The 16873-nt window shown below is 54.7% G+C and overlaps 1 protein-coding gene and 1 non-coding gene across 3 annotated transcripts; both read left to right on the plus strand.

Annotated features, from left to right (window-relative positions):
* The first annotated feature begins 6394 nt into the window (after nucleotides 1–6394).
* rps9 (ribosomal protein S9) lies at nucleotides 6395–15598 on the plus strand. Of its 2 annotated transcripts, XM_067981535.1 has the most exons (5): nucleotides 6395–6480; nucleotides 9875–9984; nucleotides 11067–11189; nucleotides 13265–13451; nucleotides 15350–15598. In XM_067981535.1, the coding sequence occupies exons 2-5, from the start codon at nucleotides 9888–9890 to the stop codon at nucleotides 15525–15527; spliced, it is 585 nt and encodes a 194-aa protein (XP_067837636.1). In that variant the 5' UTR covers nucleotides 6395–6480; nucleotides 9875–9887; the 3' UTR covers nucleotides 15528–15598. The 2 variants fall into 2 exon arrangements, with proteins under 2 accessions (XP_067837636.1, XP_067837634.1); XM_067981533.1 differs by lacking the exon at nucleotides 6395–6480 and having other exon boundaries at nucleotides 9840–9984.
* LOC137319230 (small nucleolar RNA R38) lies at nucleotides 13113–13182 on the plus strand. Its single transcript, XR_010962047.1, has one exon. It is a non-coding gene; the product is annotated as a small nucleolar RNA R38 (small nucleolar RNA).
* Nucleotides 15599–16873: the final 1275 nt, after the last annotated feature.

Below are 16873 nucleotides of genomic sequence, written 5' to 3' on the forward strand. Positions count from 1 at the left end.
GATCCCTCTCCCTCCCTACTTTATCTCACCCTATCAGCATCAAATGTACTTTTATATATCGTACAACAAAATAAAGTCCAGGCTGGAATCTAATCGAGGGGTTCGGGGGGTTTATATACAGAATAACAGATACCCGGGAGTGAGTTACAGACTGGAATCTAATCGAGGGGTTCGGGGGGTTTATATATAGAATAACAGATACCCGGGAGTGAGTTACAGGCTGGAATCTAATCGAGGGGTTCGGGGGGTTTATATATAGAATAACAGATACCCGGGAGTGAGTTACAGACTGGAATCTAATCGAGGGGTTCGGGGGGTTTATATATAGAATAACAGAAACCCGGGAGTGAGTTACAGGCTGGAATCTAATCGAGGGGTTCGGGGGGGTTTATATATAGAATAACAGATACCCGGGAGTGAGTTACAGACTGGAATCTAATCGAGGGGTTCGGGGGGGTTTATATATAGAATAACAGATACCCGGGAGTGAGTTACAGACTGGAATCTAATCGAGGGGTTCGGGGGGTTTATATATAGAATAACAGATACCCGGGAGTGAGTTACAGGCTGGAATCTAATCGAGGGGTTCGGGGGGTTTCTATATAGAATAACAGATACCCGGGAGTGAGTTACAGACTGGAATCTAATCGAGCGGTTCGGGGGGTTTATATATAGAATAACAGATACCCGGGAGTGAGTTACAGACTGGAATCTAATCGAGGGGTTCGGGGGGTTTATATATAGAATAACAGATACCCGGGAGTGAGTTACAGACTGGAATCTAATCGAGGGGTTCGGGGGGTTTATATATAGAATAACAGATACCCGGGAGTGAGTTACAGACTGGAATCTAATCGAGGGGTTCGGGGGGTTTATATATAGAATAACAGATACCCGGGAGTGAGTTGCAGACTGGAATCTAATCGAGGGGTTTGGGGGGTTTATATACAGAATAACAGATACCCGGGAGTGAGTTACAGACTGGAATCTAATCGAGGGGTTCGGGGGGTTTATATATAGAATAACAGATACCCGGGAGTGAGTTACAGACTGGAATCTAATCGAGGGGTTCGGGGGTTTATATACAGAATAACAGATACCCGGGAGTGAGTTACAGACTGGAATCTAATCGAGGGGTTCGGGGGGTTTATATATAGAATAACAGATACCCGGGAGTGAGTTACAGACTGGAATCTAATCGAGGGGTTCGGGGGGTTTATATATAGAATAACAGATACCCGGGAGTGAGTTACAGACTGGAATCTAATCGAGGGGTTCGGGGGGTTTATATATAGAATAACAGATACCTGGGAGTGAGTTACAGACTGGAATCTAATCGAGGGGTTTGGGGGGTTTATATATAGAATAACAGATACCCAGGAGTGAGTTACAGACTGGAATCTGATTGAGGGGTTCGGGGGGTTTATATATAGAATAACAGATACCTGGGAGTGAGTTACAGACTGGAATCCAATCGAGGGGTTCGGGGGGTTTATATATAGAATAACAGATACCTGGGAGTGAGTTATAGACTGGAATCTAATCGAGAGGTTCGGGGGGTTTATATATAGAATAACAGATACCCGGGAGTGAGTTACAGACTGGAATCTAATCGAGGGGTTCGGGGGATTATATATAGAATAACAGATACCCGGGAGTGAGTTACAGGCTGGAATCTAATCGAGGGGTTCGGGGGGTTTATATATAGAATAACAGATACCCGGGAGTGAGTTACAGACTGGAATCTAATCGAGGGGTTCGGGGGGTTTATATATAGAATAACAGATACCCGGGAGTGAGTTACAGACTGGAATCTAATCGAGGGGTTCGGGGGGTTTATATATAGAATAACAGATACCCGGGAGTGAGTTACAGGCTGGAATCTAATTGCAGGGTTCGGGGGGTTTATATATAGAATAACAGATACCCGGGAGTGAGTTACAGACTGGAATCTAATCGAGGGGTTCGGGGGGGTTTATATATAGAATAACAGATACCTGGGAGTGAGTTACAGACTGGAATCTAATCGAGGGGTTCGGGGGGTTTATATATAGAATAACAGATACCCGGGTGTGAGTTACAGACTGGAATCTAATCGAGGGGTTCGGGGGGTTTATATTTAGAATAACAGATACCCGGGAGTGAGTTACAGACTGGAATCTTATCGAGGGGTTCGGGGGGTTTATATATAGAATAACAGATACCCGGGAGTGAGTTACAGGCTGGAATCTAATCAAGGGGTTCGGGGGGTTTATATATAGAATAACAGATACCCAGGAGTGAGTTACAGACTGGAATCTAATCGAGGGGTTCGGGGGGTTTATGTATAGAATAACAGATACCCGGGAGTGAGTTACAGACTGGAATCTAATCGAGGGGTTCGGGGGGTTTATATATAGAATAACAGATACCCGGGAGTGAGTTACAGACTGGAATCTAATCGAGGGGTTCGGGGGGTTTATATATAGAATAACAGATACCCGGGAGTGAGTTACAGACTGGAATCTAATCGAGGGGTTCGGGGGGTTTATATATAGAATAACAGATACCCGGGAGTGAGTCACAGACTGGAATCTAATCGAGGGGTTCGGGGGGTTTCTATATAGAATAACAGATACCCGGGAGTGAGTTACAGACTGGAATCTAATCGAGGGGTTCGGGGGTTTATATATAGAATAACAGATACCCGGGAGTGAGTTACAGACTGGAATCTAATCGAGGGGTTCGGGGGGTTTATATATAGAATAACAGATACCTGGGAGTGAGTTACAGACTGGAATCTAATCGAGGGGTTCGGGGGGTTTATATATAGAATAACAGATACCCGGGAGTGAGTTACAGGCTGGAATCTAATTGCAGGGATCGGGGGGTTTATATATAGAATATCAGATACCCGGGAGTGAGTTACAGGCTGGAATCTAATTGCAGGGATCGGGGGGTTTACATATAGAATATCAGATACCCGGGAGTGAGTTACAGGCTGGAATCTAATCGAGGGGTTCGGGGGGTTTATATATAGAATAACAGATACCCGGGAGTGAGTTACAGGCTGGAATCTAATTGCAGGGTTCGGGGGGTTTATATATAGAATAACAGATACCCGGGAGTGAGTTACAGACTGGAATCTAATCGAGGGGTTCGGGGGGTTTATATATCGAATAACAGATACCCGGGAGTGAGTTACAGACTGGAATCTAATCGAGGGGTTCGGGGGGTTTATATATAGAATATCAGATACCCGGGAGTGAGTTACAGGCTGGAATCTAATCGAGGGGTTCATATATAGAATAACAGATACCCGGGAGTGAGTTACAGGCTGGAATCTAATTGCGGGGTTCGGGGGGGTTTATATTTTGAATAACAGATACCCGGGAGTGAGTTACAGACTGGAATCTAATCGAGGGGTTCGGGGGGGTTTATATATAGAATAACAGATACCCGGGAGTGAGTTACAGACTGGAATCTAATCGAGGGGTTCGGGGGGTTTATATATAGAATAACAGATACCCGGGAGTGAGTTACAGACTGGAATCTAATCGAGGGGTTCGGGGGGTTTATATATCGAATAACAGATACCCGGGAGTGAGTTACAGACTGGAATCTAATCGAGGGGTTCGGGGGGGTTTATTTCTATCTGATAAAGACAGAACGGGGTGGAGAAACCAAATGTTCTTTCACGAAGCATTTTGGTAGGAAGAACGAGGAGAGGCAATATAAACTAGAGGGCACAATTCTAAAAGGGGTACAGGAACAGAGAGATCTGGGGGTGTGTGTACACAAATCGTTGAAGGTGGCAGGGCAGGTTGAGAAAGTGGTTGAAAAAGCATCTGGGATCCTGGGCTTTATAAATAGAGGCACAGAGTACAAAAGCAAGGGAGTGATGCTAAACCCTTTATAAAACACTGGGTTAGACCCTCAGCTGGAGTATTGGGTCCAGTTCTGGGCCCCGCTCTTTAGGAAAGATGTGAAGGCCTTAGAGAGGGTGCAGAGGAGATTTACCAGAATGGTCCCAGGGATGAGGGACCTCAGTGATGCGGAGAGACTGGAGAATCTGGGGTCGTTCCCCTCAGAGCAGAGAAGGTTAAGGGGAGAGATTTAATCGAGGGGTTCAAAATCATGAAGGGGTTTTGAGAGAGTAAATAAGGAGAGACTGTTTCCAGTGGGCAGGAGGGTCGGTGAGCAGAGGGCACGGATTTAAGGCGATCGGGGAAAGAGCCAGAGGGGGGAGATGAGGAGAATGTTTTTTTACGCAGCGAGTTGTTCTGATCTGGAATTCACTGCCTGAAAGGGAGCAGATTCAATAATAACTTTCAAAAGGGGAATCGGAGAAATAATCAAAGGGGAAAAATTTACAGGGATACGGGGAAAGAGCAGGGGGGAGTGGGACTGATTGGATAGATCTTTCAAAGAGCTAGCACAGGCTCGATGGGCTGAATGGGATCTTTCTGTGCTGGGTCCGCTCTCGATGGGCCGAGTGGGATCTTTCTGTGCTGGGTCCGCTCTCGATGGGCCGAGTGGGATCTTTCTGTGCTGGGTCCGCTCTCGATGGGCCGAGTGGGATCTTTCTGTGCTGGGTCCGCTCTCCGTGGACCGAGTGGGATCTTTCTGTGCTGGGTCCGCTCTCGATGGGCCGAGTGGGATCTTTCTGTGCTGGGTCCGCTCTCCGTGGACCGAGTGGGATCTTTCTGTGCTGGGTCCGCTCTCGATGGGCCGAATGGGATCTTTCTGTGCTGGGTCCGCTCTCGATGGGCCGAGTGGGATCTTTCTGTGCTGGGTCCGCTCTCGATGGGCCGAGTGGGATCTTTCTGTGCTGGGTCCGCTCTCCGTGGACCGAGTGGGATCTTTCTGTGCTGGGTCCGCTCTCGATGGGCCGAGTGGGATCTTTCTGTGCTGGGTCCGCTCTCGATGGGCCGAGTGGGATCTTTCTGTGCTGGGTCCGCTCTCCGTGGACCGAGTGGGATCTTTCTGTGCTGGGTCCGCTCTCGATGGGCCGAGTGGGATCTTTCTGTGCTGGGTCCGCTCTCCGTGGACCGAGTGGGATCTTTCTGTGCTGGGTCCGCTCTATGATTCTATGAGAACCCTCCCCCACCCCCCACCTCTAAAAGAAAAGGTGGCCGACATCATCCACGAGTATGACATCATCCTGAAAGTGACATCATCCCCGAAAGTGAAGTCATCCGCGAGTGTGACGTCGTCCCCGAGCGTGACGTCGTCCCCGAGCGTGACGTCATCTGCGAGTGTGACGTCGTCCCCGAGTGTGACGTCATCCCCGAGTGTGACGTCATCCCCGAGTGTGACGTCATCTGCGAGTGTGACATCCTCCCCGAGTGTGACGTCGTCCCCGAGCGTGACGTCCTCCCCGAGTGTGACATCCTCCCCGAGTGTGATGTCGTCCCCGAGTGTGACGTCGTCCCCGAGTGTGACGTCATCCCCGAGTGTGACGTCATCTGCGAGTGTGACATCCTCCCCGAGTGTGATGTCGTCCCCGAGTGTGACGTCATCCCCGAGTGTGACATCCTCCCCGAGTGTGATGTCGTCCCCGAGTGTGACGTCGTCCCCGAGTGTGACGTCATCTGCGAGCGTGACGTCGTCCCCGAGTGTGACGTCATCCCCGAGTGTGACATCCTCCCCGAGTGTGATGTCGTCCCCGAGTGTGACGTCATCCCCGAGTGTGACATCCTCCCCGAGTGTGATGTCGTCCCCGAGTGTGACGTCATCCCCGAGTGTGACATCCTCCCCGAGTGTGATGTCGTCCCCGAGTGTGACGTCGTCCCCGAGTGTGACGTCATCTGCGAGCGTGACGTCGTCCCCGAGTGTGACGTCATCTGCGAGTGTGACGTCGTCCCCGAGCGGCGAGGCGTCCCCGAGCGTGACGTCATCGCGAATGTGACGTCATGTGTGGGCGTGACGTCATCCCCGAGTGCGACGTCGTCCCCGAGCGTGACTTCACAACCTGAGCGCGACGTCATCCCGGAGCGCGACGTCACTCCAAGGGGCGGGGCCAAGGAGGGAAATGACGGTTGGAAACCGTTGATCGGGGGAAGATTTAAACTTTTTAATTCCGAATTAAAGCAAAAGGTGACATTTATTCCATAAAGAGTGAGGGCGGAAAATCAATTCAATCCCCGCACAAAGAAATAAAAACACCCGCCTTTAAAGGCAGCGGGGGGGGGGGGGGGGGGCGACGTCATCGCCGGATGTGACGTCGCCCTGAGGGGGCGGGGCCCAGCGAGGGGAATGGGATCGGGGGGGTTAAAAAAAAAACAGCCGGTTTGGGAGGGGAAAAAAACCCATTAAAAAAAATATCGACTGATTAAAATATTATTAACCCGGGGGGAGAGAGAGGGAGGGAGAGAGGGGGGGTGAGGTCACGGCCGGAGGTGACGTGGGCCCCCGGGGGCGGGGCGGGGGCGGGGCCAGGGATCGCTATAAAGGCGGCGCGGCCGGAAGTCGGGTCTCTTTGCGAGGGAGACGCCGGAGGTGAGGGTCGGAGAGAGGGGAGAGAGGAGGGGAGGGGGGAGACACGTGGTGGTGGGGGGGTTAAACCCCCTCACACTGCCTCACTGTGTTCTCAATATGGGCACAACTCTCCCCCCACCCCCCCCCTCTCTGTATTTTTTTTTGGGGGGGGGGTGGGGGGTTTAACTGCTCCTAATGGGCTGTCTGTGGGATCTTGCTGTGCATGGAATGGTTGTCTGGGTGTGGTGGAGGGGGAGAAGGGAGAGTTCTATCACTCCCCCCCCACCCCCCCCTCTCTCTGTATTTTTTTTGGGGGGGGGGGTGGGGGGTTTAACTGCTCCTAATGGGCTGTCTGTGGGATCTTGCTGTGCGTTGACTGGGTGTGGTGGAGGGGGGGTGTCAGTGGGAGAAGGGAGAGCTCTATCATCCTCCCCATAAGACCAATGGATGATCTGTCTGAGTTCGATGGTGGGATTTTGAGGGAGGAGGAGGAGGGGGTTTAACTGCTCCTAATGGGCTGTCTGTGGGATCTTGCTGTGCACCCAATTGGCTGTATGTTGGTGGAGAGGGGGTTTGAAGACCCGCGCTGTTGTCCTTCCCCCCCCATCCCTGGGTTAAAGTATTATAAATGTAATATATGCACATATATAATTGTTAGAAGTATTTGGGGGTTTACTGGTCCTCATGGGCTGTCTGTGGGATCTTGCTGTGCACCTAACGGCTGTATGTTGAGGGGGGGGGGAAGGGAGTGAGGGAGAGGGGACAAGATCCTGTCCCTCCACAGGGTTAATAAATCATAAATATAATGTTTAAAATATTAAAGGGGGGGGCAGATAGATTGTCTATATATTTCAGGAGGGGGGGATCATGCTGCCTGGGGTGGGGGGAGTGAAGAGTTCTCCTGGGGGGCCCCCCCCCATTTCGACCAACACAGATTAACTGGGTGGCTTTGCTGCTCCTGGTTTGGTTGTGGGATCTTGCTGTGCACTAAATGGCTGCTCAGGCAGGGAGGGAGAGGGAGGAGTGTCGATGGGTTTAACCTTGCCCCCCCCCCCCACCCCCCCCGGGGCAGTGGTGGGTTGGTGGGGGTTTAGCTCGGTCCCCGTTGGCCTTGGGCAGCGTGTGCGCGGTGCGTGTCCGCGTTACGGTGCCTCCTCGGGGCCTGCGTTCTGCAGCCCCCGGGGGGATCTGCGCCTCACACCAGTCTCCCTGCGATCGGCCGTAGAGTAAATCTCGAGACCATAGTACCGGCCAGTCGTCGTCCGTCGCTGGCCGGCCTCCAGTCTCTCGGACAAGGGGGAGCTTTCCCCCGGGGGATGGGGCGGACAGAGGAGGCGCTGGAATCGTTTCCCGGCTGCACTGTCGGAGGTAGATGGATATACTCTAGGGCTCGAGCCCCATAATCCAGGCCCACACTCCCCGGTGCCAGTACTGAGGGAGTGCCGCACTGTCGGAGGGAGATGGATATACTCTAGGACTCGAGCCCCATAATCCAGGCCCACACTCCCCGGTCCCAGTACTGAGGGAGTGCCGCACTGTCGGAGGGAGATGGATATACTCTAGGACTCGAGCCCCATAATCCAGGCCCACACTCCCCGGTCCCAGTACTGAGGGAGTGCTGCACTGTCGGAGGTAGATGGATATACTCTAGGACTCGAGCCCCATAATCCAGGCCCACACTCCCCCGGTCCCAGTACTGAGGGAGTGCCGCACTGTCGGAGGGAGATGGATATACTCTAGGGCTCGAGCCCCATAATCCAGGCCCACACTCCCCGGTGCCAGTACTGAGGGAGTGCTGCACTGTCGGAGGTAGATGGATATACTCTAGGACTCGAGCCCCATAATCCAGGCCCACACTCCCCGGTGCCAGTACTGAGGGAGTGCCGCACTGTCGGAGGGAGATGGATATACTCTAGGACTCGAGCCCCATAATCCAGGCTCACACTCCCCGGTCCCAGTACTGAGGGAGTGCCGCACTGTCGGAGGGAGATGGATATACTCTAGGACTCGAGCCCCATAATCCAGGCCCACACTCCCCGGTCCCAGTACTGAGGGAGTGCTGCACTGTCGGAGGGAGATGGATATACTCTAGGACTCGAGCCCCATAATCCAGGCCCACACTCCCCCGGTCCCAGTACTGAGGGAGTGCCGCACTGTCGGAGGTAGATGCATATACTCTAGGACTCGAGCCCCATAATCCAGGCCCACACTCCCCGGTGCCAGTACTGAGGGAGTGCCGCACTGTCGGAGGGAGATGGATATACTCTAGGACTCGAGCCCCATAATCCAGGCCCACACTCCCCGGTCCCAGTACTGAGGGAGTGCCGCACTGTCGGAGGGAGATGGATATACTCTAGGACTCGAGCCCCATAATCCAGGCTCACACTCCCCGGTCCCAGTACTGAGGGAGTGCCGCACTGTCGGAGGGAGATGGATATACTCTAGGACTCGAGCCCCATAATCCAGGCTCACACTCCCCGGTCCCAGTACTGAGGGAGTGCCGCACTGTCGGAGGGAGATGGATATACTCTAGGACTCGAGCCCCATAATCCAAGCCCACACATTACAACTGGAGCCAAGTTTTCGTTCTCGAGTAAAGTGTAGATGCTAACCAGCTCAGAAAGCAATTGGGGAACGACCAGAAGGGGTCACGGGGACTTTTGTGTCTGTAGAATACTTTACTATTTCTTTTACAACGTTAATAATTTCTTTGATAGTTTAATTTCATTAGAGTCATAGAGTTATACAGCACGGATAGAGGCCCTTCGGCCCATCGTGTCCGCGCCGGCCATCAGCCCTGTCTACTCTAATCCCATATTCCAGCATTTGGTCCGTAGCCTTGTATGCTATGGCATTTCAAGTGCTCATCCAAATGCTTCTTGAATGTTGTGAGGGTTCCTGCCTCCACAACCCTTTCAGGCAGTGAGTTCCAGACTCCAACCACCCTCTGGGTGAAAAAGTTCTTTCTCAAATCCCCTCTAAACCTCCCGCCTTTTACCTTGAATCTATGCCCCCTTGTTATAGAACCCTCAACGAAGGGAAAAAGCTCCTTAGTATCCATCCTATCTGTGCCCCTCATTGTTTCTCTTTGCCTTCCTAATTGTTTTTATAAACTTCTTTCCTAACCTTTTCGTATGAGTGTTGAGAGAGAGAGAGAGATAATCAAAATATCTTTGAAGGTGCTTGAAACAGAGCCTTGAGGTGGAGTGTGGTTTGATCTGGGCAGAGGCCTGTTTGTGCCTGGTTTCCCGTGGCCGCTGTTTTCAGAGGGGGGGGGGGGGTCAGAGTTCTCCCCGATAACCTGGGCGTCCAGCGGGTTCTCCCCGTCGCTGTTTCGTGGGATCTTGCTGTGCGCCCAGGCTGCTGCCTTTACCAGAGGTGTGGTGATCACCCGATCTCCCTTCCCTCCCCGCAGGCTCTGAGCAGTCATGCCCGTCGCCAGGACCTGGGTTTGCAGCAAGACGTATGTCGCTCCACGACGTCCTTTTGAAAAGTCTCGTTTGGACCAGGAGTTGAAACTCATTGGTGAGTTGGGCTGTGCTCTGGGTGGGGTCTCTACGCTGTATCTGAGGGCTGGAGGAGGTTACAGAGATAGGGAGGGGTGGGGCGAGGGCCATGGAGGGATTTGAACAGGAGGATGAGAATTGTAGGGGCTGGAGGAGGTTACAGAGATAGGGAGGGGGGGCGAGGGCCATGGAGGGATTTGAACAGGAGGATGAGGATTGTAGGGGCTGGAGGAGGTTACAGAGATAGGGAGGGGGGGCGAGGGCCATGGAGGGATTTGAACAGGAGGATGAGAATTGTAGGGGCTGGAGGAGGTTACAGAGATAGGGAGGGGGGTGAGGGCCATGGAGGGATTTGAACAGGAGGATGAGAATTGTAGGGGCTGGAGGAGGTTACAGAGATAGGGAGGGGGGCGAGGGCCATGGAGGGATTTGAACAGGAGGATGAGAATTGTAGGGGCTGGAGGAGGTTACAGAGATAGGGAGGGGGGCGAGGGCCATGGAGGGATTTGAACAGGAGGATGAGAATTGTAGGGGCTGGAGGGGGTTACAGAGATAGGGAGGGGGGGCGAGGGTCATGGAGGGATTTGAACAGGAGGATGAGAATTGTAGGGGCTGGAGGAGGTTACAGAGATAGGGAGGGGGGGGCGAGGGTCATGGAGGGATTCGAACAGGAGGATGAGAATTGTAGGGGCTGGAGGGGGTTACAGAGATAGGGAGGGGGGTGAGGGCCATGGAGGGATTTGAACAGGAGGATGAGAATTGTAGGGGCTGGAGGAGGTTACAGAGATAGGGAGGGGGGGCGAGGGCCGTGGAGGGATTTGAACAGGAGGATGAGAATTGTAGGGGCTGGAGGGGGTTACAGAGATAGGGAGGGGGGTGAGGGCCATGGAGGGATTTGAACAGGAGGATGAGAATTGTAGGGGCTGGAGGGGGTTACAGAGATAGGGAGGGGGGCGAGGGCCATGGAGGGATTTGAACAGGAGGATGAGAATTTTAAATTCGAGGTGTTCCCGGTCCAGCGAGCAAGGGCGATGGGGGGCCGTGGGTGGGGGCCCCATCAGTACTTTGACCGTTTCTCTCTCTCTCTTCACCCACCCCCAGGTGAATATGGACTGCGGAATAAACGGGAAGTTTGGCGAGTGAAATTCACACTGGCCAAGATCCGTAAGGCAGCTCGAGAATTGCTGACTCTGGACGAGAAGGATGCCAAGCGTCTGTTCGAAGGTAAGTCCCACCCCTGCACAAGTCGCTCCTGGAGTCGAGTGGTCTCGAGACGAGCCAGCTCATGGCTGGGACTGCAGATAATCTGTCTGAAGCTCTTTTTTTCCCCCCCAACGCCCTGCCAGCTTTGTGTCCCAGCCAGTGAGTGGCCTGGGTTTGTGATCCAGGGCCCCATCTGATCGAGTGTTGAGATCCTCCCTGGACTGATACGCCCGTCACCTCCAGGCTCGGCTCTTCCGTTGCTCTCCTGGCCGGCCGCCCGCCCTCCGTAAACTCCAGCTCGTCTGAAACAGTCCCAGTATCCGAACTCACACCGAGTCCCGTTCACCCATCACCCCCCTGTGCTCGCTGGACCGACACTGGTTCCCGGTCCGGGAACGCCTCGATTTTAAAATTCTCATCCTCCTCTTCAAATCCCTCCATGGCCCTCGCCCCCCCTCCCTATCTCTGTAACCTCCTCCAGCCCCGACAATTCTCATCCTCCTGTTCAAATCCCTCCATGGCCCTCGCCCCCCCCTCCCTATCTCTGTAACCTCCTCCAGCCCCTACAATTCTCATCCTCCTGTTCAAATCCCTCCATGGCCCTCGCCCCCCCCTCCCTATCTCTGTAACCTCCTCCAGCCCCGACAATTCTCATCCTCCTGTTCAAATCCCTCCATGGCCCTCGCCCCCCCCTCCCTATCTCTGTAACCTCCTCCAGCCCCTACAATTCTCATCCTCCTGTTCAAATCCCTCCATGGCCCTCGCCCCCCCCTCCCTATCTCTGTAACCTCCTCCAGCCCCTACAATTCTCATCCTCCTGTTCAAATCCCTCCATGGCCCTCGCCCCCCTCCCTATCTCTGTAACCTCCTCCAGCCCCGACAATTCTCATCCTCCTATTCAAATCCCTCCATGGCCCTCGCCCCCCTCCCTATCTCTGTAACCTCCTCCAGCCCCTACAATTCTCATCCTCCTGTACAAATCCCTCCATGGCCCTCGCCCCCCTCCCTATCTCTGTAACCTCCTCCAGCCCCTACAATTCTCATCCTCCTGTTCAAATCCCTCCATGGCCCTCGCGCCCCCTCCCTATCTCTGTAACCTCCTCCAGCCCCTACAATTCTCATCCTCCTGTACAAATCCCTCCACGGCCCTCGCGCCCCCTCCCTATCTCTGTAACCTCCTCCAGCCCCGACAATTCTCATCCTCCTATTCAAATCCCTCCATGGCCCTCGCCCCCCTCCCTATCTCTGTAACCTCCTCCAGCCCCTACAATTCTCATCCTCCTGTACAAATCCCTCCATGGCCCTCGCCCCCCTCCCTATCTCTGTAACCTCCTCCAGCCCCTACAATTCTCATCCTCCTGTTCAAATCCCTCCATGGCCCTCGCGCCCCCTCCCTATCTCTGTAACCTCCTCCAGCCCCTACAATTCTCATCCTCCTGTACAAATCCCTCCACGGCCCTCGCGCCCCCTCCCTATCTCTGTAACCTCCTCCAGCCCCCTACAATTCTCATCCTCCTGTTCAAATCCCTCCATGGCCCTCGCCCCCCCCTCCCTATCTCTGTAACCTCCTCCAGCCCCTACAATCCTCATCCTCCTGTTCAAATCCCTCCATGACCCTCGCCCCCCCCCTCCCTATCTCTGTAACCTCCTCCGACCCTCCGAGATCTCTGCGCTCCTCCAATTCTGGCCTCTTGCGTATCCCCGATTCCCATCGCTCCACCATCGGCGGCCGTGCCTTCAGCTGCCTGGGCCCTGAGCTCTGGAATTCCCTCCCTAAACCTCTCCCCCTCTCTCTCTCCTCCTTTTAAGACGCTCCTTCAAACCTCCCTCTTTGACCGAGCTTTTGGTCACCTGTCCTAATATCTCCTTACGTGGCTTGGTGTCTGATTAAGGCTCCTGGGGGGAGGGCGGGGTGTTGTTGAAGATTGTGGGTGGGTGGGCTCCCCGAGTCGATGATGAATTGTTATCCCTGTCAGACACTAAGTGTTGAACTACTTGGTTCACTGAGACTTGGGGTGGACTCTCCCAGCGTTCGAACACCGCTGTCACTCCCCTCCTGTGTAACGCTCTCCTGCTTGTCTCCCTCTCCCGCACAGGTAACGCCCTCCTCCGTCGCCTGGTCCGTATTGGGGTGCTGGACGAGAGCAAGATGAAGCTGGATTACATCCTGGGCCTGAAGATCGAGGACTTCCTCGAGCGGCGGCTCCAGACTCAGGTGTTCAAACTGGGCCTGGCCAAGTCCATTCACCATGCCAGGGTGCTCATCCGTCAGAGACACATCAGGTAGGCACCTCAGGCAGTCTGCCCCCTCTTCTCCCCCTCCCGCACGCTCCCTGGGGGTTGGGATTTTTGCTCTCCCGCCCCCCTGCCCTTGTTTTTAACGAGGCCGGGGACTGATGGGCGCAGCAGGAGGCCCGTCGTGCCTGTGCCTGCTGTCCACTTCAGGCCCACGCCCTCTCCCCGAGCCCTGCCGAACGTTTCCCTGGGCTGTTGCGAGGTGGTGCGAGCCCAGCTCGCGTCACGCAGCGGGGAAGGGGTGCAGGACGATGGGAGGGGGGGGTGGAGAGGAGAGAGAAGAGAGGCTTCCCCCTCTCCGCCTTTCTCTCTCCCTCTGTCTCCGGCTGGCTCGCTCGGCGGTGGGGGGGGCAGTGCCAGCCAGTCGGGCCCCCTCGCTGCTCACGGTTCGCCGCGCCCTGTTTGAGGCCGGGTTCTCGGAGTTGGGGGGGGTGGGGGCCGCTGTCTCTCATCCCTTCCTTTTCCCGTCCGCCAGACGCCCTATTAAACAAATGCTGCTTTTGTCTTTTGTGCAGAGCATAAGCCCTTGGGTGGGTGGGGAACATACGGTGCACATCAGGGCTGTGGTTCAGCAAGGTCCATTCGGCAGCTTGCCGTATACCTTGCCCCAGAGAGAGAGAGAGAGAGAGAGAGAGAGAGAGCGCGAGCAAGAGTCGAGGGGGGTCTCTCGGCGCCAAGAGGCGCACTCCCTTGGACGGCCGGTGCCCGCAAGGCGACTGTGGAGAGGTAATGGTTGTGCTTCGGGGACTCTGACCGTTGTCGGAACAGGCAGAGGTTGTGACAGTCACCGGGGGCTGTTTGCCTGTAGCTGGGTCCCAGTCTCGCCGGGGGGAAGGGGGGCTGTCTGCCTGTAGCAGGGTCCCAGTCTCGCTGGGGAGGGGGGCTGTTTGCCTGTAGCTGGGTCCCAGTCTCGCTGGGGAGGGGGGCTGTTTGCCTGTAGCTGGGTCCCAGTCTCGCTGGGGAGGGGGGCTGTTTGCCTGTAGCTGGGTCCCAGTCTCGCCGGGGGGAGGGGGGCTGTTTGCCTGTAGCTGGGTCCCAGTCTCGCTGGGGGGAGGGGGGCTGTTTGCCTGTAGCTGGGTCCCAGTCTCGCTGGGGGGAGGGGGCTGTTTGCCTGTAGCTGGGTCCCAGTCTTGCTGGGGAGGGGGGCTGTTTGCCTGTAGCTGGGTCCCAGTCTCGCTGGGGAGGGGGGGCTGTTTGCCTGTAGCTGGGTCCCAGTCTCGCTGGGGAGGGGGGCTGTTTGCCTGTAGCTGGGTCCCAGTCTAGCTGGGGAGGGGGGGCTGTTTGCCTGTAGCTGGGTCCCAATCTCATTTGGAGGGGGGGCTGTTTGCCTGTAGCTGGGTCCCAATCTCATTTGGAGGGGGGGCTGTTTGCCTGTAGCTGGGTCCCAGTCTCACTGGGGAGGGGGGCTGTTTGCCTGTCGCTGGATCCCAGTCTCACTGGGGAGGGGGCTGTTTGCCTGTAACTGGGTCCCAGTCTCGCTGGGGAGGGGGGCTGTTTGCCTGTAGCTGGGTCCCAGTCTCACTAGGGAGGGGGGCTGTTTGCCTGTAGCTGGGTCCCAGTCTCACTGCGGAGGGGGGCTGTTTGCCTGTAGCAGGGTCCCAGTCTCACCAGGGAGGGGACTGTTTGCCTGTAGCAGGGTCCCAGTCTCACCAGGGAGGGGGCTGTTTGCCTGTAGCTGGGTCCCAGTCTCACTGGGAGGGGCCCTTACTGCGCCCTGCTGTCCCGCTGCCCTCCGAGGGCGCAGTGTGCTGTAAGAGCCCTTAGCATGAGCTGAGTTGGGCAGGCTCTGCCTGGCTGGCCGTTGTGCCCGTCCTGGGGGAGGGGGCAGAGCGGGCCCTGGGGGCTCTTCTCCTGAGACTGACCTCTCCCCCTCTCTCTCTCTCTAGAGTCCGTAAGCAGGTGGTGAACATTCCCTCTTACATCGTGCGTCTGGACTCCCAGAAGCACATTGATTTCTCACTGCGATCTCCGTATGGCGGAGGGCGCCCCGGGCGGGTGAAGAGAAAGAACGCCAAGAAGGCACAGGGCGGAGCCGGGGCAGCTGACGACGAGGAGGAGGACTAACCTCACGGGGCTTCCCCCCAGTTTGTACATCACAGACCAGAGAGTAAATGAATAAAATGGGTTCTATATTACTCTGTCTGTGTGCGTGTGTCATCTTTTTAATGGTTGCAGATAGTGTCTCTACTCCCATCCGGAATGGAAATGATTGGGAAATTTCACCTGGAGTAAGAGGGGGAATGGGGAGTGTGGGCCTGGATTATGGGGCTCGAGTCCTAGAGTATATCCATCTCCCTCCGACAGTGCAGCACTCCCTCAGTACTGGCACCGGGGGGTGTGTGGGCCTGGATTATGGGGCTCGAGTCGCCAGCAGTGGGGGCTCGAACCCACGACCTGACTGAGGTGAGCGTGCTATTCAGTGAGTCACTGCTTGACATCAAATTAACTGGCTCCCTGATCTTGTTGCTGTTTGTGCACAGCAAGATCCCACAGTATAACTGCCACATTTACCCACAATTTCTTTCAACAGCTCATCCTCTCTGGAAGTGGGACAGGAGGAGCGAGAGCTGGAAACTGACAGTTTGTCATTAAAGATCTGAATTCTAAACAGGGTCGAGGAGAGGGATCTGGGGGGACAGATGCACAAATCACTAAAACTAACGACACAGGTTAATGAGGTCATAAAAAGGTAAATCACGCACGGGTTCATTTCAGGAGGGATAGCATTGAAAAGCAGAGAAGTTAGGTTAAACTTGTATCGAACCTTGGTTAGACCACACTTGGAGCACTATGCACAGATCTGGTCTCCATATACCTTGGTTAGACCACACATGGAGACCAGAACTGTACACAGTGCTCCAAGTGTGGTCTAACCAAGGTATATGGAGACCAGAACTGTACACAGTGCTCCAAATACCTTGGTTAGACCACACTTGGAGCCCTGTGTACAGTTCTGGTCTCCATATACCTTGGTTAGACCACACATGGAGCACTGTGTACAGTTCTGGTCTCCATATACCTTGGTTAGACCACACTTGGAGCCCTGTGTACAGTTCTGGTCTCCATATACCTTGGTCAGACCACACTTGGAGCACTGTGCACAGTTCTGGTCTCCATATACCTTGGTCAGACCACACTTGGAGCACTGTGCACAGTTCTGGTCTCCATGTACCTTGGTCAGACCACACTTGGAGCACTGTGCACAGTTCTGGTCTCCATGTACCTTGGTCAGACCACACTTGGAGCACTGTGCACAGTTCTAGTCTCCATATACCTTGGTTAGACCACACTTGGAGCACTGTGCACAGTTCTGGTCTCCATATTATAAAAAGGATATTAAGGCATCAGAGAAGGTTCAAAAAAGATTCACAAGGATGATACCAGAACTGAGAGGTTATAAACTATCAGGA

This window comes from Heptranchias perlo, unplaced genomic scaffold, assembly GCF_035084215.1.
Source record: "Heptranchias perlo isolate sHepPer1 unplaced genomic scaffold, sHepPer1.hap1 HAP1_SCAFFOLD_772, whole genome shotgun sequence".
Classification (NCBI taxonomy): domain Eukaryota; kingdom Metazoa; phylum Chordata; class Chondrichthyes; order Hexanchiformes; family Hexanchidae; genus Heptranchias; species Heptranchias perlo.

Coding starts and splice junctions, on each gene's coding strand:
- rps9 (XM_067981535.1), top strand. CDS start 9,888: ATGCCCGTCGCCAGGACCTGGGTTTGCAGCAAGACGTATGTCGCTCCA. Junction 11,190..13,264: donor TGCCAAGCGTCTGTTCGAAG/GTAAGTCCCACC, acceptor TCTCCCGCACAG/GTAACGCCCTCCTCCGTCGC. Junction 13,452..15,349: donor ATCCGTCAGAGACACATCAG/GTAGGCACCTCA, acceptor CTCTCTCTCTAG/AGTCCGTAAGCAGGTGGTGA.